Below are 25,268 nucleotides of genomic sequence, written 5' to 3'. Positions count from 1 at the left end.
GGCATAAAATGACCCAAAGAACAGCCTATGACATAAAGAAGGCAAAATTATGCCAAACGTCCATTATGCCTAACGTACATTATGCCTAACGTCCGTTATGCCTAACGTCTATTATGCCTAACGTACTTATGCCTAACGTCCTTATGCCTAACGTACTTATGCCTAACGTCGCGGACCCGGTAAGAGCACGCAACTCAGGTTCAGTTCAATCAAAGTTAATTGCCTATTTCCGGAGATTAAATCACCCGACTTGGACACTAATTTACAATGTAGTGAAAACTTAAATGATTGTGAAGTGAAATGGAATAATTCTGTGCTTCATCACTTAAATATTTGCGTTTTTTCACTTACCCCATTGTACCTTATAAGACGATCGTGCTAGAAAAATTCTGGGATTATGAACATAAAAAAACTCTTTCGAAGATGCTATTCCATTTATTAAATATCATAAGAATATACACTATTTATCAAAAAATCATTACAAAGACATAATGCACATCCTTTAAATATTGCTTTGATTGGATGGAGCAATTTCAGTACGTAAATTTTGAATACCGATACAAACACTTCAAATGTATTTCTGTCGACCGAGGGAAGCGGTTTGGAGAGGAACGTTATTCTCGATGTACTGCGATGACATATCTGAGTTCTTTCCGCTGCGATGAGATCGTTTCATAGCCCTTTTCTTGTCACCAGTAGTTTCTATCATAATTCCATCCACCGTTTGGAGACTTTGTGCTCGCTGCAGTGACAATCGGAGGGGTTTCTTTGGTGGAGCTGGTCTCATTCGCATGGGCCCGGAGGGTTCCGATGCGTAGTGCTCGTTGTTGTCACTCTCGAAATCGAGGCTTTTGACGCTTCGAATTTCCCGCCGGGAACTGGAGTCGTTCGGTAGAGTCAGCTTACGCCTGTCCGACGTCCCATTGAGATATTCGACGCTTCGAGCATGAGATCTGTGGTAATGTAAATGTCGTCGATCGGAGTCGCCGTCCAAGTCATTTATACTTCTTTGTAGCTTGGATCCATACTGTTGCATGTATCTCTCACGTTCCAGTCTTCGTGCTTCGCGCTCTCTTTTGTCACGTTCTTTCTTTTGATAATATTGGGCGGCACTGTTACTCATGTCACTATTGATGGATACTTTTGAAGACGACATCGAATTCCTGAGGTTGTGTTTAAGTACATTGCCGCTCGTCAATTCGCCGTTAATTTTATCACATTCTTTAATAATAGTTGTTGTGGTCACGTGACCTTGATGTGTCTTTGGGCTTTCGCTGTTTGGGGGAATTTTAGATGGTTTCCCGTCGATGATTGTTGTAACAAACGATCCTCTTTGGTAAATTTGTGGCTTGTTGTCAGGAGGAGTAGAAGGCGGCGAGGTAATACTAATCGATGTCACATGAGCTCCTCCACTACCATTGATGATACTGGCTTGAGAACTACCACTGTCCGTGTTGTTGTCTCTTGTCGTAAGCAGTTCTTTGACTTGATCTTCCAAGTAAGATATCCGATGTTGTAATCGAACATTGTCTGCCTGCGACTGCTGCAATTGTTGCTGTGAAAATGGCAGAGATTTTTTTCTCAGCACTACCATCTCACATTTTCCCGAAGTGCTCATCAGCTTTTGCAGCTCTTCTCGCGTCCTGCCTGGAACGACTTTACCATTTACCTCAATGATTCGATCACCTCGATGGAGGCCTTCCCCATCCAATGCCCAATCGACCCAGAAACCGGGGAAATCCGATTTCATACTGGCATTCCATCGCCCGGGGTTAGGTTTCACGCCGTGCAATGTTAAATTAACTCCCGACTGGATCATTCCAAAGAGCGAGTTCGATTCGGGTTTTGATTTTTCGAGCCTAGCCTGAAGTGCTCTAGCTTCCTCTACTAGTGACAATAGCTGCAGTTCCTCTCGTCCCAAAGCGTACTCTAATTCCGCTTGCCGGATCCGAATGTCGATGTTGCTGAAAATAAAAGGAAATGGTAAACTTATGTTTCAACAGTAGATCTTTTATTAGGAGTATGGGAATCTACATGCAAAAATCTGCAAATCTACAACTCAGTTGATTGTGATCAAATACGGCGGTTACGAGTGTTAAACGCGATTGTTTCGAGCAATTCAGAACAATCAACATAACCCTGCAGTAGGTCGCCTACAAAACGTGCTTTTACGATATCGACTATAGTTTTCGTCGTTAATTTTGTCTAACGCTGCTGATAAGCCTTTTTTTATTTTATTAATTTTGTCAACCGTCGTAGACTAGTACATATAAATATACATATTTTTTCATGTAGATAGCGTCAACCTTTTGACCCTATTCCATTTCACGTATGCTGAACGAAGTGTAAGATAAAAAGTAGCTGGCGGTAGTATACTTTCAACCGTTCGAGAGCGTATTTGACGTTGAGGAACATTCCACGTAAAAAATAACCTTATATGTTATGGCAAAAAACCATTCGAAAATACTTATTATGCCACCTAATGAATGATCCCATATCAAAAAGCTAATAACATTCATAAGTTAATAAAAAGTATAAGTTTCGGAATGTATGTGACTAATGCGATGTATAAGTTTTTTCTTATACCTATCATTAAGCGCCTGCTTTGGCAAAAAAGTATTAGAAATATTAATAATAAATAACATTGAATTTTTTTACGTGTCGATGTTTTCTTTTTATCATTGTAGCGAATTGCGTAGTTTGCCGAAGATTTAATGGTTTGGTGTGATAAAGGGTGATTGTATCTTGCACCAGACGCAACGATCACGGTTATAACTGTTGAGTTATTATCGAAGTTCAGCGCGTGATTATTTTGGTAAAAAGAAAATATTTATTTTCAAATCGAAATAATGATATTTGCATACAAGATTGTCATTGTACTGCAATCGAATTGAGGGGCGATACATTAAATATGTAAGGGACCTCCAGGGTAATTTTGCTGTAGGAACATGAAAAAAAAGCCGTTTTTCCCTCCCAACATCCACTTCGATTAATATTTTAGAATTTTTCAAAATATATTGTGATGATAATTTATACATTTGAAATAGTATAAATCAAGACAAAATTTTCAAAATGACTTATCTGCTTTTGTAAACAAAGATTAAAACGACGATTTGACGAATCTGATAGCTCTCCCACGCAAACCAACACCATCAACAGGTAGCGGAATCCTTCACCTACCTATTGATGGTGTTGGTTTGCGTGGGAGAGCTATCAGATTCGTCAAATCGTCGTTTGAATCTTTGTTTACAAAAGCAGATAAGTCGTTTAGAAAATTTTGTCTTGAAATGTAAAAGATTCCAAGCGTGATTTTTGTATTAAATTTTGTTAGATTCGTTATATTTTGATCACTTTTGAATTTGAAGCGAGCCCGACGGTCCTGCATTATAAGCAGGAGGTTAAGCGTTCAATCCCAGGTTCGTTGTAACTGAATTTTCATAATTTTGGTTTCGTTTCTACCAAAACGATCCGTACTGATGTTCCTTTCGCACTAAAAATTCCAAAAACTTCCGTGGCACCTATTGCAAATCTGCATTTTTCTTAAGTAGGTGATCGTAATTTTCACACATTTTCACGAGAAGAGAATGTTCATTCATGCAGATTTTTGGCTAGAAATCATTTTTCGGGAAAGAAAAACAGGTCTTATGAGTGATAAAGCTATGTCCATTTAGAATCCGGAATAATAAAATCATCTGTATCTCGGTAACGGATTGACGTACAAATAAGGTTAATACATCAAAACAAGGGTAATTCACTGTACTTTAAGGAAAAATAATTGATACAAACAATGTCTTCTTGTTTCTAGTGAAAATTTGCACCTTCTTCTTTATTCCTCTCATCAAAAGTTGCACACCTCCGGAGTCAACTTCCTTGGCACATTTGTTCCACATTTTGGTCATCTGAGTCGCGTCCCGAGCTGTTTTCCACTTTTTCCACTTTTCTTAAGCTTCCGCTTCATTACTGCCCAAAATGTCTCGATGGGCCGGAGCTGTGGGCAGTTGCGTGGATTTATGTTTTTATCGATGAAATCTTCGTTATTATCGCGGTACCACTGGATGACTTCCCGGCTGTAGTGGCAACTCGCCAAATCTGGCCAAAACTTCACGGGACCTTTATGGGCTTTATGGAAGGTCAACCGCGGTTTTTGAGACATTCCTCCTTGTACAGCTTCGAGTCCATCGTCTTATTCGTCACAAACACTTAGGTCTTTGCCCCACAGTTGCATATCCCTTGCCAAAATCATCCGTTTTTTTGCAAGTTTGTCCAAAAAGCAAACTTAAACTTCGCAGGAACTACTCCTCGTGCCGTCGCCATGTAGAATTTTTGAATAGGAAGCTGTCCTAAATCCATTTTGACGTAGGTTCCATCGTCGATGACAAGATTATCAACGTGGGTGTGCAGACTTTTTTCTCTCCTTTCGGCTTCCATCTGGAATAATTTTTGACACGCTGCACGAAACTTCTTGAAATTTATACCACAGCAAGTGGGTGCCTAGGTAGACAAACCGCTGCAAAAGAATTCTTGCAGCGGTCACTTTCCGTGCCGCTGCAATACAATAAATGATTCCGGATTCTAAATGGACATAGCTTTAAATAACCATGTTTCTCTCACTTCCAGTGGCGCAAACATTTGATTTGCTCGCAGGACTACTCATAGTTTTGAGTTTGAGTTTTGACCAAGGGGTTGGACGCTGAGCACAATGTTCCATGCACATTTTAAGGCACATGTGTTGCACACTCTGCGGCACACTTTTGACATTTGCATGATCAGAACATGAAACACCGGCAACCTTGCCAAATTTTGTTGTGGTTTCATCGCGGGCGTATAGGGTAATCGTCTTTATATACGCAGATGCTCCAGTGTAATAATCAACTACGAAACAAAATCAGCAAATCAAGCTCTATCTGGTAAAAGGGCGAATGTCGCAAGAGAGGATTCTCTTCGTCGACTTCCCCTCTTTTAAATAAAAGTGACAAGCAGTGGATTTCATCGCGGTTTATCAACTCAAAATGCAAGTTTTCAATGTTTTCTTTAGTTCTGAGGGGAAAAACCGCAACGAAATCATCCGCTTGTCACTTTAATTTAAAAGAGGGGAAGTCGGCGAAGAGAATTCTCTCTTGCGATATTCGCCCTTATTCCAGATAGAGCTTGAAATATGAAACCAACATTTACAACTAGAAGTCAACTGCATTTAAAGCTGGAGTTTTTTTTAATTAATGCTGTTCCCGTGCATGGTACTGTGAATTTGATATGAGGTAGGCATTTTCGGTGATTAGGCGTGAATGAAAAACATAGATAGATTTCAAATATATCTTATCCAATGGCCCTACAATCCAACTGGAACATTGACTGCCATTTGCATGAGTATGTATATTATGTGGCAAGTACAATATATACACTTGGGCCCAGGGAGCCGAGCATGTTTCCCACCAGATAACATTCTAAGCCGAACTGAGAAACAAACTCGCCATCATCGGATTGGCAAACCGACGCTTTTTCTCCCAAAGGCAACTAGAGATCCAATACATATGATACATAACAATATGTATACGCTTGGGTAAGATGAATAATTTGAACCGAGATTCAACAACTGGTAAGGGTTTTAATCAATCAAAATCAAATAAAAGAATGATACGAATGTTTTCAGACTATGCTGCGGTACCTTGAAATATTGAAATTAAACTTCCTACATTGTGATCTCAAAAAAGGGTTTGGTAGAAATAATGATATCATTGTCTGATAAAATGTAACTTGTCTTGTCGGGAATGGTTGCATTTACCCTATACCAGCAGCAGCAAGATGTATGAGCAAAATCCTTGGTAAAAGAATCAGTCTGCGATTTTCAATGTGTACCTGAGAAATTGTCCCCTAGCAACAATCGTATGTGAATTTAAATGTAGTATTCAGCAAGAGATTTAAACAACTTGAAGAATATTTATTGCCGACAATTATTGCTAGAAAATATTTTTGAACGAGGGTCACCTATTCCGTATAGCTCTCCGAACTTGGCCCCGAATATGGTGAGAACAATAAAGTTCTTAATAAAATCGATAAACCACTTCAATTTTACGTTCTGTTGGCTAATGTGCTAGCTGGTGATGAAATTGTAACAATTGATCCTGAAACAGATCGTAGAGAACGCTAGGATATCCAAATAATTTGTTCGTTGTTCTATTTCCGATGAAAATTTGATGTTGTTGACTTTCCGAATTCTGATTTTGAAACAAAATTTTGCCATTTGCACAGTGTTGTCAGACTTTCTAGTTTGTCACGAGTAGCATGTCAATTTGACATAAGGTACAAAGTGGAAAATCGTTGCACACATCTCGGCACACATTATTGTAGTGTCCATCGACGTATTAGCCATAACATTTAGTACCAACTATTAAATTAAAATATTTTATAGCAGACAGGTACTTGCTGCCACGTTGAGAGAACTCTTTCTCTTTCATCATTCGACCGTCGCTCTGTATAGTCACATTGTAACGTGCTCTCGAGTCAGAATAAAAGTAAATCAAAAGTAGTCGTCCGCGTGTTAATCATTATTTCTGAAGAAATAACAATTATCACACAAAATTACAAAACAACGAAATAAATTGTGCTCAGCGACCCACCCCTTGGTTTTGACTGATATTTAGTAAAATTTCCTTGGGATAAAAAGAGAGGGCAAAAGTTAGCGTGCACGATTTTCGTTTCTCTTTTGAGTTCGTCATGAGAGAGTGGTGAGTAAAAGATCCGCCTCAAATTACGAAAAAAAAATTCTCCCTCGACCAAAAAACGCTAAATTTCGTCTCATCAAAATTGCAACTGGAACTGAAAGTCACTGTTTGGTCACTTTTTCAGCAACTGAAAGTCACTATTTGGTCCCTTTTTTCATCAGCTTTGGTCACTAAAGTCACTATTTTGAGCAGCATTGATCGCTACCAGCCCTGGAATCCCCTAAACGCACCTTTTGACTGTCATTCTCGGAAGATTGCAACTACTAAAGGCACTTCCTGTAGTTGTTTACTTTTCGTCTTTTGTAAAATTCAACCCACCTTTTTGGTTTGCCAATGAAAAAGGTCTTTTAATATTGTTTGGAAGTATTCTTTCATCAAATTTCCACGGTAAGTCATCATTTAATGTCATACAAGCTTAATGCTTATCGCTTACTAATAAAATTGATGGAAGAAATGGTTAATTCCTTAGATTTTGTGCGTTTCAAGTTTCTCCGAATTTTCATCCTATTGGGGCAAATAGAAATGAGTAATTTTTTATTTATTTATTTTTCTTGTATATCTTCATTTGACTATATCTGTCTCTATGAAGTACTCTGTTAGGGAAAAGCCCAAAAATTGGCATAAAAACCCTGCATTTTTTTTTAGCATACAGTATTACAAATATAACACATTAAAATAACGAAAATTAGTCTAGTTAAATAAAACACATTCAAGGTACTCCAATCGCTTAAAACTAACACATAATTTACAATTATTATTCACGGATTTGGTTGCTTAATCGGCGTCCGAAATCAGCTGCATTGACATCAAAGTCGTAGCGGTCGAAGAATAGATTAAAAGTCGACATCATGAATCTTATCGGCTCAAATTGTCCATAGCGACTGTTCCTGGCACTCAATTGAAAGAACTGACGACGTCTTAGTGATCGCTCTGGCACATATATATTCAATTCGTTGAGCAAAGCAGGGGCATCAATCTCATTCGTAAGGATCTTTGCGATGAAAACGGCTTGCATATTTGACCTTCTCTTCTCTAGTGTTTCGATACCCAAAAGTGTGCATCGGTGTTCGTACGGTGGGAGGTTCGAAACGTCTCTCCAGGGAAGGCCTCGAAGAGCATTGCGGACAAATTTCCGTTGAATTGCTTCAAAACGGTCAATCCAAATTCTGTTGTAAGGGCACCAGACAAGCACTGCTGCGGGGCAGGTTGAAACAACGAATAAAAACGTCATCCTTGCAATTAAGTAATGTTTTAATCCAGAATTCAACATGGTTCGTAAATACATCCATAAAACGGTGTCCACATATTCTAAGGAAGCACTGAGTGTCGCTGCAGCTGCCGTGCGGGACAACCGAATGTCTCTAGCAGAATCGGCTCGTTTCTACAACATACCCAAACCTACTTTGTTCCGGCAATCAAAGGGCTGAGCGGAATTAAAAGCAGCTCCAGAGGCAGATCTACTGCCATTCCCTTCAAAGTGGAAGCAAGGATGGCATCTTGTATCAATACTATGGAGAAGTGGGGATACGGTCTTAGCAAAAAGGAAATATTTTTTAGTATGGTTCAAGGACGACATTCCAGGTGACGATTACTATCGCACAAGTCCACACTATCCCACAAAGCCACAGTCGGTCGGAAACGAGTTGCTGATCCGTTCGTGATCTCCGAATATTTTCAGCTACTCAAAGAGGTTACCCGTAACGTTCCTCCAGAGAGAATCTACAATATCGACGAAACTAGCTTTTGTTTGGATCAAAGTCGCATCAAAATGGTCGGTGCCAAGGGAAGGGCTGCTCATAGGCTAACTGCAGGCCTCGGAAGAAAGAACTACACTGTTCTGACTCCCAACAATGACCAGTAACGCCAACCACATCAAAACCAAATCGATGCACCATCCGTGGTCAGCAAATAACCGGACATCGCAAACCAGAGTTCATTTTTTGAAAATTCGTTTGAAGCCATGCTGCTGGATCATGTTAAGGAAGATCCTGTTCTCGAAAAATATAAAAGGCGTCGAGTCTGCACTGGAACGGAGGTCATTACATCACCAGAAGTCGTAGACCGACTGGTTAAGAATGAGGAAGAAAAAGGACAGGAAAAAAACGACACAGAAGGACAAGAAGAAGCTTATTAGTTTAGATCTGCTTAGGCTCTGTCTCATTTGGAGAATTAAACTTAAAAGTGACAGTTCGAAAATTAGCAAATAACCCGGTCATAAGAATGGCTGGTGCTACCCAGCAATTCCAATAAGACATCGATGCAAAATGATTCGATATCTGTCAAAACTAATCTTGCTCTGCGAGCAGGGTTATTTGATAATTATTGAAATGTCACTTTTAAGTTTAATTTCAGTTTAATTCTCCAATTGAGACAGAGCCTTAGTGATCGTCGAGACGTTTCAAAAGCCCTTTTCATCTCGGATCTATTGCAATCAATTTTTGCTCTCGCAATTGAACCTTAATATCCTCTTTCGCTAACTTCGATCAACTCCCTTTATTTACTTAAGAGGTGCACGAAATGCACCTTTCGCTAGTATGTGTCGCATATTCAATTCCTGCTCGAGGATATATGGCTTTCACCTTTCTCACAGTACCCTCCGAAAACAGTTTGCTTTACAACTCTCTGCTTCCCACAACACACCAGAATAGGTAGTTTAACTAGGACAGTATTTTTATGTAAAGTTATCGGAATAATGGTATTTCTGTTGATATTAAAAGATGAGGAGGTTTTGTACCCATTTGAATAACACAACAAGAGCAGTTCTACTCGAATGGGCTTTTCCCTGCTCCAAATAAAGAATAAAGAATAAAGAAAAAACCGCAGGAAAACGAAGCGAGAAAGAAGTTTAACAAGAAGAAACCATAGAAAGGCGAAGTGTAGAAATGAGCTGTTAAAAGTTGAGACAATTTGTAATATTTTTTTAATAGCTTTTTTTCCGTAAGTGGAATGAATATATCTTATTTACCAGGTTGAAGTAAGTACTTAAATTGGTCGATGCTTACCGTTGTTATTGCTTACATTTTTATAACTATTGATACTTATTCGCACATTAAGTGCATTATGTTATAATGAATGATTAAGAACTGAATAAATGGGTTCAACAGATTCAAAAAACCTTTCTGTACCATATAAAAAGAATCTTTATTTGCGATATTAATTTATTGCCTTACACATTTCTGAAATTAAACTTAATCAATTTTCATCCCTCCCTTTCCTAATCATGGATTCAACCCTCCTACAATCGACACTAAAAATATGATGAAAAAGGTTCATGTTTGAACTACTATTTAGTTTTGATATTCCTTCTCCTTTTCCTCGTAATGAGCCCCGGGGTAAGTTGAAACGATGCATATGAAAAAATAATTTTTGAACACAAAACATGTTTAAAGAAGTTTGGCAAGGTTGTTTATTTTCTATGAGTAATCTTTTTGTGAAAGGATTGTGTGTTTTAATTGTATTATCAACCGAAGTTATTTTTACCATTGCGGCTTTACTCCAGCACTACTCAGACAAAACAGTATTTCAGTTAACAAAAATCGGGATCATCCGAAGTTCTTTGAAATTGTATAATGCTCCGAAAACCAATTGCCCGAATTCCTCAAAAATAGCAAATCCTTGACAATAACATTACAGACACATTATGTAGAAAGCATTTTTTGAAAAACTACATTATTCGATTTAACAGTATTGTACCCCTCATGAAAAAATCTACTCCTCCGCTTATTTTCAGACGCCACGTAAAATAAGCGCCAGATAGTCGCCTAAGAAAAACATTCCTCCAGATAAAACTCTACTCGTAAAGGCTTTGATAGCACGTGCTTTTTGAACTGCGGATAAATTTTACACATCTATGAGAGCCTTGGTAAATGATCACGGAATGGGAAGGGGTTACGCCACAAACTGATTGGGTGACTTCATACTTTGAATTGCTCTGATTAAAGCAGAACTCATCATCCTCTCATTTGTTTCAAGAAAGTCGACTATAAATAACTTCCATCGATATACAATTAGTCCTAGAAATGGCTTTAAAATTCCACTATCCAAGCCAACGTTTTTTTTTAATTCTTTTGAATTTGCGGTGGCTGGCTGTTGGAATAATATTTCGAGGAATCAATTATGTCTATTAACTTGTGTAGGTAATATACCTGTGCCAAAGGAGCGTAACTTGAGGAAATCATCAATCTGTATATTTTGTCGATAACACTTGATATTCTATTGACAATCCACATTTTTTAATATTCATGGAAAAATACGCGACAAAATAATAGAACTGTTACCGAGAACGCGGCTTCGCCTACTCAGATCTCTATTTGATCGTGCTGAAAAAAATGAGTGAGTTTCTGAACCTAATATTTTGGATACAACTGTTAAGATCATTGTCAATACAAAACGAAGAAGGGTCGTTTGGCCGAAAACTATTCGGCTACATGCCATTTGGCAGAAGACCACTAGGCCGAAAGTGGCAGAAGACCATCAGACCGAAAAAAAATTTTTTTTAACATTTATCAAATGATTTCGCCCCCAAACGCTTCAAAACCAAAACGAGACGTTTACGTATGGTTACTTATTGATTTAGTATCCATTGCATTATTTCAAGCGATGAAAATTAATTCAATCTATTCACGAGAGAAAAACGCGTAAAACTCGTGCAATGATGCAAATAGCGAGTCAAACCATAAAAGAGTCTCTGGGCCACGAGTCTGATAGAATTTCACTTGCGCCTGATTTGAATTATGCCCAAGATTTGCACGGTGTCTCTATGGTTAGTATTATTTTCTAAATTTTCCACGCGATAGTATATACTCTCCTTTTCATGTCTTGTGGAAAATTATTTTTTATATCTAGGGATCTAGAACATTTTTTTAAAAAATAGCATAAAAAAAGTTCTATACTTTCTATATCTAAACTTTCGTGTAGTGGTGTTTTCTTATTTTTTCAGAATAAGCATCTTTGGGCAAAGACTGAGAATGAGTTTTCTCACACACAAGGATGTTATCGATCATGTTGTAATTTGCACTCGATCATTTTTTAGTTTTTCAATAATTTATTCCAGAAGCTGAATTTATATACTTGACACATTATCACATAAATCTAATACGCTTCAATCTGATTTCGTTGCATGCATCGTATAATTATACTCTAGTAGCAATGAAGTCGCATAAACATTCCCCGTTGAACTCCATAATCGAGATTGGTACCAAGCTTCATTTTTAATTTTGCTTTTGCTATTAATAAAGGGTAACTATCTTCTTGGATATGCCTTGTTAAAAACAGAAGTTTTTTCGATAGTGGAGGAACTAAACCGGTGAGCACGTTCCAATTAATTACTTTTTACTTCATTTGTTTAATTGCTTTATACACTTATAAACTCTCAAATATAGCTCTACATACATACAGGGCATCGTTTGCTGCTATTGCCGCGGATATTGTGGGAGTCCCAGGTATTCTGTTCACGCTTGGTATTTCTCGACCTACTCCATGAGTAGATAATACGAATGAGGGCGTCCTTGTGAAGTTTTGCTGTACCAATAGTGGAGGTATTAGTAGATCCACAAAAGAAAATATTTTTCAAAAATTGATAATTATGGGAAATTTACTGCTTTATTATCTTAGTCAATAGATAAACTAATAAATTCGCAACAAAAATGAGATAGATGTCATTCAACATCAACAATTACCAAATATTGCTTGCACCACTATGGGTACACTGTTCCTTTAGTGGCGGTAAAAATTAATTTTGGTTCCTATAGTGGTGCTATCTTTGGTTTCTTATGAGACTCATCACTATTGGATCAGTTGCACCACTATAGGTGCAAGGGAGTCAATTTTGTTAAGGAAAATCATTGTTTTCAATTGTTTTTTCAAGCGAAATCTTAAGAAAAGTTGCATTAAACATTATATTTAAAGCACGACGCATCAACTGAAACCATCGTGAAGTCTAAAAATATGATAAATCTCATTAAAACCCCACTACCTCCACTACTGTTGCTAGCTCCACTAAGGGTACGGTTACCCTACGAATAACTAGTACATCCCATTCCCTACACTTTCTGAATAAACCTTTCATGCTTCAGAAGTGAATCCTTTTTGTAGTACTAGTTTTTGTAACAAAAAGGGTACTATTACGGGGCATGAGATCTGATCAAATTATTCGTAGTACTACTTGACCAACGCCCCCCGCGGGTGAAGGATAGAGGATGACACACACACATAATTGATTCTAGAAGCTTAATTTCAAAATGTGTTCTATGGTGGACTTCAAAGTGAAGTGCAAAGGTTTTTCTACAACTCTGTCTGATGGTTCGATATTAAAATTCAACAAATAACTAAATGATTGGAATTTTTTATCATTTTGTCTGTTACTATAGCTATAACTCCATTCCCAAGTAACAATTCTGTGACCGTTGGGTTTTATATGAATCTTAATAAGGTTTTATTGTGGGAATAATTAAAGCCTATTGTTTTATGGTGGTCATAAACAATGCTATCGAACAAAGGTTTTATATCACTCTGGAGATATCCATAAAACTCTTATAAACCATGTTTTAAAACTAAACTTTTTGCTAGCTTTGAAGTTTTGATAATAGTTTTAATATTGCTTTCAAATGCGTCATAAAACCAGTTTGGGTCACTGCTTTAAAACAACTCAACGTAACTCGATCTATTTGCCATGTTGAATTTGGAAAGCAGTGTTGCTGTATAACTTATGCCTGAATCATGCAATAAGACGCATAATGAGATTAGCATGTTTTTACCGACATAATGTGAGTGACATGTGTTTCTGATAAACTTAAGATGCTTCTTATTTCCCAAATTAAAAAAAAATAACTAAAAAGCGACAGGTAAAAAATCCCCTGGTCCTAAGAAAGAATCTCCGGTGTTATCCAATAATACCAATAAAGGTTTGTCAAAAACAATTCGATTTCTGTCAAGGCATTCCACGGGGGCATGTCAGTCGATCCTGAGCGACCATTTCGAAAATGTTTGAAACTCTGCACAGTTTTTCAATTTCATCTAAATCGTCATTTTTCGATATCAAATCTTCATATTGAGTCACGACTAACTTTTCAAAAGGGTGTATGTGAAAATGGTTCAAAAATATTTAAAAAGCTGCACAGCAAAAACGGAATGTTCGATTGTTATGATTTTTTCAGCAAAGTTAGACAACTAAATGGTGATTCTTAAGAAAATGTGCACAGTGAAAAAAAATTTTTTTTTGCCTTTAAAAATATCATTTTTGTCACAAAAACTCAAATATCTCAAAACCTTATCTTTTTTGAACGTAATTTTTTAGGGAAAACGGTCCATTATATTGGCTATCTACCATAAAAATTTGGTGATGGTAAACTAATAAACAAAAAGTTATGACATTTCAAACATTTCACAATTTTCACATTCAGTAAAAAAATTTTTTTCTGTGTAAGTTATTTCGAGAATTGCAGTTTGATGCAGATTTTATTGTTAAGGGACGTGATTTAAACAAGTTGTTTTCATGATATTTTGATTTAATTATTCATAGCATCTATAAGAAACTTAGACACGATCCAGTGTTGTGATCAAAAGTATTGATAGTGTCATAATTTTCATTGCACGTGACTGGCGAAAAATTCTTTTAATAGTGTTGAAACCTGTTGATAATAACGTTGATAGAAACATATCAGAAATGTTATTTTTAAGACAAAAGCTGCAAAATCAAAGATTTATATACACGTGTACGTCTATAGTTTACCTGCAAAAATATACCTCTTAGAGAATAGACTTTATGATCGGGAGGAAACGGGTATCTTCAACAACAACAAATGCATGATAGGTACATACCATGACAATGCTCACGAAAAAGCAAAAAAATTACTACTACTAAGGTTGTTAAAGATCTTATAGTAATTTTTTCTTCAGTCAAGCAAATGACACCAAACTAGTCAGTAAAAACTTAAAAGTGATTTTGTTTATTGAAATATTACGAACAACATGAGTAGCCGCTTTCTCAACTGTTGTAGGCCGTTTGATGGAAAAAAGTGTTCAAAAGAGTTACGAAATCTCACCGAAAGCACCATAGATAAACTGAAAGCGACTGGTTATGCTCCAATGTCCACATTGAATACAAATTTACGCATTTGCACGTCCTGCCGTCTAAACGTTGACAAAAGAGCAATCTGTATATCATCGGTTGAGCAGAGCGCAGGAAGTTCGAAAACGACAGCAACTGAGGAATTGCCAGATGTATCGACAACAACTGAGGAATTACCAGAAGTATTAAGTGCTGAGAGCCTTGCCACCGTACCATCAGCGAAATCTGTTTCAACAAATCAATCGGAAGATGAGTGTATCCAAAAGGTCAACATCGAACGCTTTAACGAGGGCATAGCTGGGATAAAAGTGACTCCGATTAAATGGAGTAAGATGGACTACGTTTATTACCCGGAGAAAAAATACCGTGAAATAAACGAAGCTGTACGAAGAAACCTCTTCAAATTAGGACCTGATGATGTGGAAAATACAGAGTACGATGAGGTAATTATAAATATGAAGGAAAGGTTCTCGAATGCAGCCACGACAAGGAAAGAAAAATTATTGATTTTGTCGATGCTGCCAAGTTCGTGGTCTATTCAGGATGCCATTGATGAGTTCAAAACCAATAGAAATACAGTAAAAGAGGCAAAACAATTGAAGAATAACTGTCTTTCAACCAAAAATACTAGGTCTAGTACTGCATTAACAGATGAGACAAAAGAAATAGTAGTTCAATATTTTGAAGATGATGAAGTAAGTCGAGCTATGCCTGGTCAAAAGATTATGTATCAGTAAAAAGATGGAAAGCGTCAAGCAATCCAAAAACGATTAATGATGACGACTTTGAAAGAAGCGTACACACGCTTCAAGGAAATTCACGATAATATTAAAATAGGTTTTTCCCATTTGCAAGCCTTCGGCCAAGGCAATGTAAGCTTCTTTCCAATTCAGGAACACATAATGTGTGTGTGCACAACCCATGAGAATATTAATCTTATTTTACATAGTTTGAAAAGAATCAATTTAACAAAGGATATTAAAATGTTAACTGGTTAACAAAAGACTTTGTGTGAAAATACAACATCAAATTGCTATCTACGATCTTGTTCGGATTGTCCAGATTCTTCATCATTGGAAAATACTTTATTCGCTGAGTTTGAAGAAAAATATATTGATCAGTTATCATTTGAGCAATGGGTGACCACGGATAGGTGTGACATAGAAACTATTGTAAAACCTGTAGATGAGTTTGTGTCATATTTTTGCTTGAAATTAGAAAATTTAATCCCTCACGATTTCATTAAAACAGAACAATCCAGCTTTTTAAAAAATACGAAAAATACATTACAAAATGGTGAATTTTTAGTCATTTGTGATTTTTCTGAAAATTACAGCTTTGTATTGCAAGATGAAGTGCAGTCCCATCACTGGAACGTACAACAAGCTACAATTCATCCATTCGTTATTTATTTTAATGGAAGTACGCAAATTGAACACTTAAGTTTTATTATAATTTCCGAAGATTTAAGACACGATTCAGTATCCGTAAACTTGTTCATTGAAAAAATGATTAACTTTTTACGCGTTGATAAGCATAAAGAAGTCAAAAGATATATTTCATGTCTGATGGAGCAGCGTCGCAGTACAAAAATCGTAAGAATTTTTCGAGCCTATGTCAATTTAAATCAATGTACGGAATTGATGCAGAATGGCATTTTTTGCTACATCACATGGCAAAGGTCCTTGTGATGCTATTGGAGGAACAATAAAGCGCATGGCCACAAGAGCAAGTTTAGCCAAAGAACGTGAGCATCCAATTAAAACTGCGAAAGAACTTTTGATTGGGCAAATCGTAGAAAAAAAAAGATTTAACCAAATTATCATTTTGTTTTACTACTACTGAAGAGTACGAAATAAAGGCTTCAGAGCTCAGCGAGCAATTTAGTAACGCGAAAACGATCCAAGGAACCCAAAAATTTCACTGTTTCATTCCATTGTCGGAAAATAAAATTAAAGCAAAACTATACTCAAACTGTGCTGATAATAATTCAAAAGTGTTCGATATTTTAAAAAATTTGAATAAAAAAAAATAAAAAATAAGTATTAATAAACTGTTTTCATGATATCATAACCCATACCAAAATTCAAACCCAAAACTCTTAGAAATTCTATAACAACATTGTGTAACTGCCACATTTAATTTAATACTTAGGATAATATTAATTCATTTTTATTTATTTATACATATAATATTTATACATATAATATACATAATATCGATGAATACATAAATATGGAATATCATACAAACAGCTTGTTTAACTCACGCAAGGCCCTTAACAATAAAATCAGCATCAAACTGCGATTCTTGAAAAAAAAAATACACGGAAATTTTTTTTTGTTTACTATATGTGAAAATTGTGAAATGTTTGAAATGTCATAACTTTTTTGTTTATTAGTTTACCATCACCAAATTGAGTTTTTGTGACAAAAATGATATTTTTAAAGGCAAAAAATTTTTTTTTTTACTGTGCACATTTTCTTAAGAATCACTATTTAGTTGTCTAACTTTGCTGAAAAAATCATAACAATCGAACATTCCGTTTTTGCTGTGCAGCTTTTTAAATATTTTTGAACCATTTTCACATACACCCTTTTGAAAAGTTAGTCGTGACTCAATATGAAGATTTGATATCGAAAAATGACGATTTAGATGAAATTGAAAAACTGTGCAAAGTTTCAACTTAATAGAAAATCATGAATTAAAAATTTTCTTAAATTTTGATGCTGTTGCTTGGAATCGCTCCAGTTATAATTTTGTTCTATGAGCAGGGTTATTTGAAAATTATTCAACTGTAACTCTAATGTTTTGATATTGATTTGAGAAATGAGACACATAAATATGAAATGCTGTTAAATATATGCACTTAATTGGATTGCGGCTTTTCATGAAAAGCCGATACGATGAAGAATCATTTTAATTCACGATGATTTCGAGTTTCCGGTTTCTAAAAAAGGAAGAAATAATTTTTTGCATTTTTCCTCAAGCACATGTCCACCTGGTTAAAGAATTTGCAATTGACATACACATATTTGATTCCTACAAATTACAACGAAACACGAATTAGTAATATTCCATATATTCGTAGATTCACTAATTTCAGGAAATTACTAGCATTCGTGGATTTCTTATACGGATCCGCAAATCCACCGAGAGCTTTTATTTCCACAGATTTGGCATCGTTGCCCGTAGGATGAAAAAGTGCTTCCCGCCTCAGCCACTAGGCTGCATGTTATCGAACCGAAGGCCATCTGTTGTAGGGAAGTGTAATCATGACAAAGTTTTATAGCATGTTTAAAACGGTCATGAAGTAACCAATGAGAATTATTGAGGTTATCACAAAAGCCATTGAGCTATTTATCGCCAGATTTTTGTTTTCATAAAAAGGAATGTCGCCATGTTGAAATAATGATCAACGTCATAGCTGTGATTGAAAAAAATACATCAATTTCGATCAAATAGACTGTTTTATAGTGGAATTAAATTATTTCTGAGGTTTTTTGATAGAAGCATGATTACTTTATAACAAACTATTTGAAATTGAAATATTTTGAGTAGTTTGGAAAAATATTTTATTTCCTGTTTTCATGTGATTATTCGATAATTTCGAAGCGCGTTGATTTTAAGCTTCTTCAAACTCAATATTCACGATAAATTTATTTGCGCATGTCATTCTGCTGTATGAACCACTTAAATAATGCTACATTTTCAACATAAAATCAGAAACATTATTCTCCACACATCAGATTTACATAGGGGACATTGTTATCTATTGAAAATAAAAACAAAGTCAATCGAATGACAATAAATAAAATCCATAATATGAAATTGAAACAGTTTTATTGTTACTCTTATGATGGTCACGACAACCTCTTATAGAGTATCAACAAATTTAATACAATGTTTTATTGTAGTTTTATTACTACTCTTAATACGGTTTTAATAACTTCTTCTAGGTTGGTCCATTAGGCCGGAAGGCTATCTTAATGATGTCATGAAGAGTTTTTGGTGGAGTTATAAGTTTTATAAGCAACTGGTCATGAAAACCTCTTATAGAGCATGATAAATCTTAAAATGTTACTTGGGTTACTAGTGGAATTCAAACAACGAAATCATTAAGCATTAAGCTTCGCACGAGAAGTCCACCATACAACACATTTTGAAATTCAGCTTTTGTTATTGACAAACTACTAAATGATCGAACGCAAATTACTAAATGATCGATAAAAACCTTTCCCCCACATTGGGTTTAATCACAGGCTTGTCCCTTTCCTAATTTGTATTTCAATTTAAGTTCTCTCCGTGTTTTACGTTCGCTTAAAACCATCCCTACACTCTGAAAAATCTATGCTAACTGCTTGAAAAAAAAACTTGCTTTATAAAACATATTACCTACTTGCAGATGATGACATAAAAATGCGATATAAAATAGTAAAATATCTATTCTTGGATAGTATTAGGAGGAAATGGAAGATGTTTAAATAGTAATTAAAGAAATGAGAAAAAAGAAGTTGTCGGAAAATGTCAGAAGGAAAACGGGATGAAGGAGGAGTTTGGGAAAAGAATGGCGGAAATATGAAAAGATTGGTTTTAGGCATGATTGATCGGCATGAATTTCGAAGCATTATGTAGCAATTGAAAGACGATTTTGAAAGTAGTTCTAAAAAAAATTAAGACAACTGCTTATTTCCCAATTTTCGGCGACATTTCTGGAAACAAATATTGCATTCGGATCAGATAGAATTGCAGGAGAAATTTGCGTAAAAATTTCAGGAAGCATTCGTTAGGAGTTTCTAAAGAAATACTAAATATGTATTTTGGAATGCCTAAGCAAAATGTGATTAAAAGCATTCTAAAGATGTTTCAGGTTCATCTTGTCCAAAACATGGCTTAGCAGCACTCTAATAGCGCTAAGCATGATCTATGAAAACCAGAATGAACCAGAAATGTTAGTCTGGATTGATAATATATTGTTCGCAGAGGACACCAAGTGAGTCATGTTAAAGTACAACACAGCTGAAAGACTCTTCAATAGAAGCTTCCAATTTTCCCGAGAACCAACTTCCCGGGAAACGAGAAATAAAAAAAATATATTCGGAACTAATTCAAAATCTTATATTTTGTCGTGAAATACTATTTGTTTATTTATTGTAATATATTATAATTTATTATAACTATAAAATGAAACTTTATACCTGACCTCATTGTTTTCAAATGACCAAAGAGTTGGTAGTTTTTTTTCGTGAGGCTCGAAAAGTGTTTAACCCCTTTTGCAATACATTCGCCATGTCAAGCTCCGGTTAAAGTATTATCAACTTCTCTCACACAAGAGTAAGATTTGCAGTGTCCTGATGAGTTCTATATGTGCTATTTTTCCATAATGGCTATTCTACCTTGATATCTACTAAATGAACGAACGATTGAAAAAACTTATTCGTTTCACCTCTCTTCAACACGCAATATAGAGCATCGTACAATTCTGTAGTTTCTACAGATAAAATTTCATTTTCCAATAATATGGGGTGTAATCTATCTCGAAAGCAATTTATGCTCTTGAAAAGTAGTAGGGACCGATTAAAAGGGATTGATTAAAAGATGTTATTTGAAAAATATAAATAATTTGCCGAAATCATCAGTCACCATCATATTTGCAAAAAATTAAAAAATAACAAAATAATTTAGTTTGTTATTTTCCCGGGAAATTCGGAAACTCATGTACATTTCCTGGAAATCGGAGATCTCGGGAAAGTTTCTTTCCTGGAAATCGTTTACCGGAATGGCAGCCTTCAATCCTCTCAGAACATTTGTTCGAAGTATTTCGGAATCAATAATATATCTTAAGAGCACAGGTTGATCCCACCTTCCAATCGAATTGGATATGGTTTACAGCCAGTAGTCATAATAAGTATCAATTCTTAAATTAGGTGTCAACCCCTCATACATTTTGCGGAAAAACTTTTACACTTGCTGATCTGATTTTGACTATCTTGGTGAGATCAGCAAAAAAATCAATCAAAGCTTCCTTAAATATTCCAAAAATGGAGCCCTGAAGCTTGTGATAAGGTTTAGTAGATATTATATTTTGGGACTTTTAGACTATTAAGTTTTAGGACTTTTGAGAAGGTTTTTCACTTTTAGAAGATTAAAATATACTTGAGAATTCATTGACTTTCATATAGTTTCCCTTTTAGGAAAAGGTTTGAGCAATCTGGTATGCTAATCTTCATTACCATTGCCAACGTTTAATTGCTTCAATAAATATTAAATAAAACAAATACAACGAAAAATAAATCTATGAACAATTAAATCCAACCATACTTACTCGGTGATATCCAGCTTATCTAATGCACTTTTCAAATTCCTTATTGCAACCTTTTTATTGTCCGCGTCAGTTCGCAGCTTCGCGAGTTTCTGCTCGGCCGCTGGTCGTTCTACATCGTCAAATGCTGGCCCTGTAGGTCTCGGCAGTTTTCCCAAGCCAAGTTGCAGCCGCAAGCTACAAAGAACGTATTTTTAAGAGTTTGATAACATGTAAAAACGCATACCGCATATTGCACTCACTTCTGTATTACCGCTTCCCGATCTTGTAGGGCAGACCGCATTTCCCTGGCTGGGGCTGAGTCCGGTCGCGGTGACGACCGAGCCGAAAGGGAGCCTCCTCCCAGCGATGTACCTTTTCTTCTTCGCGGCGTCGCGGTGCTCAGCGAGACTTCTATACTAGCCATCTGCAACGACAGGTGGAATAATGGTAAGTAGACGGCATAGCAACGCTCTAATGACTATCGCCAGAATGATTTCATGTGGGGTTTATTGTAGTTGCTGAACTGGAGTAACCTTTTATTGTGTTGCATGTTTCTGGTCAGCGAGCATGACGTACCTTGGCTTCCAGTGTTTCCAACTGCGCCACCCTCGGCGGCTGATGTGGTTGGAGATGTAGTAATTGATGGTGATTTGCTTTTCCCTGGGGTGATATGATGGTCTGGAGGTGGAAGGAGACACAATTGAATATTTGTGTTTTACATGGAGACTCTTGGGAATAAATACGCTGGTGATTTTAAAGTGGTTTTCAACCAGTTTCAATTCCTACGCAATATTATAGTTTAGTTCATAAAATTGCGTTACTTTGTTTGTAAAAACCTGTAGTGTGCACTTTCGAGCTTACATGTGAGAGTTTTGATTATTGTGGCTACTAGGAAAGATCGAACGCGGTAGAAATTTGAAGCATAAACCAAATTCATATAATGCATTACCAGGGAATCAATATTCGAGCAACGCCTAACAATATACCCTTTGTCGTCAACAGAGTTTGTTACTGACAAACGCACCTAGCGACAAACCTTTATCAGAACCCGAACACAATATGACAAGAATCATTTGCCTTGCATGCTCTGATATTTCCGAGAATACGATGCTAATATTGTAATCATTGTTGGATTCTCGAATATTTCCATAAAAGCAGAAACTATGATAGCATAAAACCGAAATTTGCTCTAGAAATAATGCAAAATAACGGGATGAAAAGTTAGCAACAAGATTGTCTTCTTTTTTGTTGCTGACAAAAATTTTCGGATCTTTGTCATTATTATCTCCGACAAAAACAAAGCTTTGTCGTTGGTTCTCTTTTGTCGCTTGTTTCGCAAGCGCATTTCAGAAAAATTGATTCCCTGTGCATTACCTATAAAATACATATTCCACCATCTGATCGTAGATATCAACGGACATCTGAACCACCTAATTAACATAGCACCCATCAATCAACGTCTAATTTTATGCTAGAACCGAAAGGTGTGAGCATGGTCGAATGATATAATTTCAATTTAATTATAGTCCAATGGCCAGATGCACCAACCGTGGCCTCACACTTATTAGCACTATACCGCGTGACGTACCAGAAAAGGGTTGAGTGCCTCCGCAGCCATTCAAACCAAAACCCATCATCCTATTATACCCTCCGCCACGTTCCCATAGAACAAACACGATTCGCCTTCTCTCGCATTCGGCGCATTATTCACGCCTAGAAAATCATCGGCCTTGGTGCAGCCTAAAGCCAAAAGCACCGCCAAACCGCACAACCGGCATGAAAGAGTCTAGCGACCGAGTCAGCGCAAGCTTATTAGCCTTTGAATTAAGTATTCGAATCCCCAAACCAATTTCGGTTGTTTCACACCCAATAAAGTCTGTAGGGTTAAAGGAACCACAGCTCATTATACGAGATCTGTCGTCTATGTCTATTTGGCTCCATTGTATAGAGCAACTCGATAAAAATGCTTAGTTTATGTTCTTACCATTGATGCTGATCTCTCAGTCGGAAATCCTCTCGTGCCGGGCGGAGGTTCACTGACAATGCTTTCTGTTTCCATTACGGTGGTGTCGTCATACTGTGAAGCTTATTGGTAAGAAAATCTAGACAAAAAAGACAAGATAAAAAAGAAAACGTTAATCATTGCTTAACTACAGCCTTGAAAGATAGGAAACTGTTAATTAAGGACAATTGTTGAAGGTTTACGTTTTGAAACCCAGATTGATTCTCAATAAAAAAAGTTCTTAAAATTCAGCGAGACCAATTCTGTATAAAAAGTTGGAAATGTTCCTAGGAAAATTGTACAAACGCAATTATTGCTAATAGAACTACGTCTTTATTTTCGATACGGGTATATTTTAGAATTATTTAGAATTCAAAACCGTTGAAATCTAATAATTTCCAATGGTAAAATAATGGTTTGTATTCTATTCAGTTTCCGTTGATCCATGCGGTTGATTTATGGTATATATTCTTCTTCTTATTGGCATTACATCCCCACACTGGGACAGAGCAGCCTCGCAGCTTAGTGTTCATTAAGCACTTCCACAGTTATTCACTGCGAGGTTTCTAAGCCAGGTTACCATTTTTGCATTCGTATATCATGAGGCTAACACGATGATACTTTTATGCCCAGGGAAGTCGAGACAATTTCCAATCCGAAAATTACCTAGACCAGCACCGGGAATCGAACCCAGCCACCCTCAGCATGGTCTTGCTTTGTAGCCGCGCATCTTACCGCACGGCTAAGGAGAGCCCATGGTATATATTTAATTACGGAATTGATTGTGGTAGATGGGCAGTCTTTAGCGCACTTGCTGAGCGAAATGGCTCCACACATAAAATCTGCCATAAAATAGTGTTTACAGCATTTTTAGTTAAATTTCATAATTGTTAGAGAATCTGCAATGGAAAGATTGAAGCATTTATTGATTTCCACTATAATCTTCTACCATAATCACCTACCAACATATTTCCAATTCGGTATGATGATTCTGATGAATCGTTCTACCGTATTAGGACTTGTTCTCCAAATATCAGAGGATTTTACCAGCCATTGTTAAGAAACTGTAATCTCTTTTTTTCTTTAACTAGTTTGATTCAAATTTCAAAGTGTTAACTCTTGTTAAGGAAGGAATGCACTGACCTAGTACACGGGCTACACGGAAACAAAAGCATACCCATAATCATGAATTAAAAATCATGAACTGAGAAGTTCATGAAATCATGATGTTGATTCATGATTTTGGGAATATTATTCATTTATTTTTTATTTTTTATTTATTCAGACTAAGGCCGAAGTGGCCTGTGGAGTATATAAGAGTCTTCTCTATTCGGCTCGGTCCATGACTACATGTCGCCAACCATGCAGTCTGCGCAACCGCTGCGCACCTCGCTTTCTTATGGCGATGGATGGTTCTCCCAGCAGCTCATGCAACTCGTGGTTCATACGCCTCCTCCACGTACCATCCGCCATCTGCACCCCACAAAAGATAGTACGCCGCACTTTCCTTTCGAAAACTCCAAGTGCGCGATGATCCTCCACGAGCATCGTCCAGGTCTCGTGTCCGTAGAGGATTAGCGGTCTAATGAGCGTTTTGTAGATTGTCAGTTTGGTACGGCGGCGAACTCTATTCGATCGGAGCGTCTTGCGGAGTCCAAAGTACGTACTATTTCCAGCCACTATGCGTCTCCGAATTTCTCTGCTGATATCATTTTCGGTAATCACTAGTGAGTCCTAGTACACTACCTACCTATTCTTCTACCACGTCGATTTCGTCACCACCGATGCAAACTAGCGGTGTTGGCTCACATTGTCTTCTCTTGAACCTCTTCCTATCATGTACTTCGTCTTCGACGTGTTGATGACTAGTCCGATCCGGTTAGCTTCCCTTTTCAGTCTGATGTAGGCTTCCGACGGCATAAAATTTGGGAGAGTACCTTGTAGGCGGCGTTCAGCCCTTATTGTAGATAGGACACACGACATCTTCCATCCACACCTCCTCCCAAATCGTGGTAATGACCCAGTGCAGTGCTCTAGCCAGTGCCTCATTACCGTGTTTAAATAGCTCTCCTGGTAGTTGGTCAACCGCAGGGGTTACATTTATTTAAATATACCCAAAGTAATTTATAAGATTGTCTTCATAACTCCAAAACTACATCTAAACAACACTTTTTG

The 25,268-nt window shown here is 36.7% G+C and overlaps 1 protein-coding gene across 2 annotated transcripts in view; it reads right to left on the bottom strand.

Annotated features, from left to right (window-relative positions):
• Positions 1-415: 415 nt before the first annotated feature.
• Positions 416-25,268, bottom strand: part of LOC134215897 (uncharacterized) — a 79,983-nt gene continuing 55,130 nt past the window's right edge. The window contains exons 3-7 of one of the 2 annotated variants that reach the window (XM_062694984.1): positions 23,076-23,193; positions 21,668-21,769; positions 21,352-21,515; positions 21,113-21,286; positions 416-1,964 (exon numbers count right to left, since the gene is read on the bottom strand). In XM_062694984.1, the coding sequence (XP_062550968.1) occupies positions 569-1,964; positions 21,113-21,286; positions 21,352-21,515; positions 21,668-21,769; positions 23,076-23,150 (1,911 nt within the window). In that variant the 5' untranslated portion in view covers positions 23,151-23,193 and the 3' untranslated portion in view covers positions 416-568. The remainder of the gene's footprint in view (positions 1,965-21,112; positions 21,287-21,351; positions 21,516-21,667; positions 21,770-23,075; positions 23,194-25,268) is intronic. The other variant, XM_062694985.1, reaches the window with a different exon arrangement.

This window comes from Armigeres subalbatus, chromosome 2 (genome assembly GCF_024139115.2).
Source record: "Armigeres subalbatus isolate Guangzhou_Male chromosome 2, GZ_Asu_2, whole genome shotgun sequence".
In the NCBI taxonomy this organism is placed as follows: Eukaryota; Metazoa; Arthropoda; class Insecta; order Diptera; family Culicidae; genus Armigeres; species Armigeres subalbatus.
Note: the sequence above shows the minus strand (reverse complement) of the source record. Positions and strands in the feature narration are given on the sequence as shown.